Below are 507 nucleotides of genomic sequence, written 5' to 3' on the forward strand. Positions count from 1 at the left end.
GGGTCATTCAGTCCTGATACAAGCAGGGTTTAGTTCACATTACATTTAGTCACTTCACACAACAGTATGAAATGACTAAATGTAAACAAGTGGCTCATTTGGAAGAATTGCACTTGATTTGTAAAGTTCTCACCTTTCGAGGAGTCCTCTGATGGCATTAARAGACAAAACAGCAAGTGTTAGAGGTAGAGGAGGATTAAAGACAGAAGTCTGTAGTTTTAAATGGTTTTCAGGTTCAGTGTCCAGCTCAACAAAAGTACGTAAGATTTTTTATTTTGTCTCCTACAAATATAAGGAAGTGTTTTGTTAATAAAGTTATTTCCTTTCTGAATACCAGAATAAATGAGTGAGAATACAAAAACCGCTGGAGAAGTCAGTTTCAGTCAACYGTTTCCATCACGAGCAGGAATCTCATTCCTCTGGTTCATTTAATGACTGAACGGTTTCTTTTTCCAGGTAGGATGATTATTAACTTGAGATTTTTAAAAACAGTGGGCCTCATGCAAG

General features: G+C 36.6%; 1 protein-coding gene across 1 annotated transcript in view; it reads right to left on the reverse strand.

The window, feature by feature from the left end:
* Positions 1 to 507, reverse strand: part of LOC106530869 (atlastin-2) — a gene marked incomplete in the record, with an annotated part of 43,224 nt that overhangs the window by 7,910 nt on the left and 34,807 nt on the right. Inside the window, 1 exon segment of the mRNA XM_014026579.1 lies at positions 134 to 148. Within this exon segment, the coding sequence (XP_013882033.1) occupies positions 134 to 148 (15 nt within the window).

The sequence above is a fragment of the Austrofundulus limnaeus genome, unplaced genomic scaffold (assembly GCF_001266775.1).
Source record: "Austrofundulus limnaeus strain Quisiro unplaced genomic scaffold, Austrofundulus_limnaeus-1.0 Scaffold569, whole genome shotgun sequence".
NCBI classification, from domain to species: Eukaryota; Metazoa; Chordata; class Actinopteri; order Cyprinodontiformes; family Rivulidae; genus Austrofundulus; species Austrofundulus limnaeus.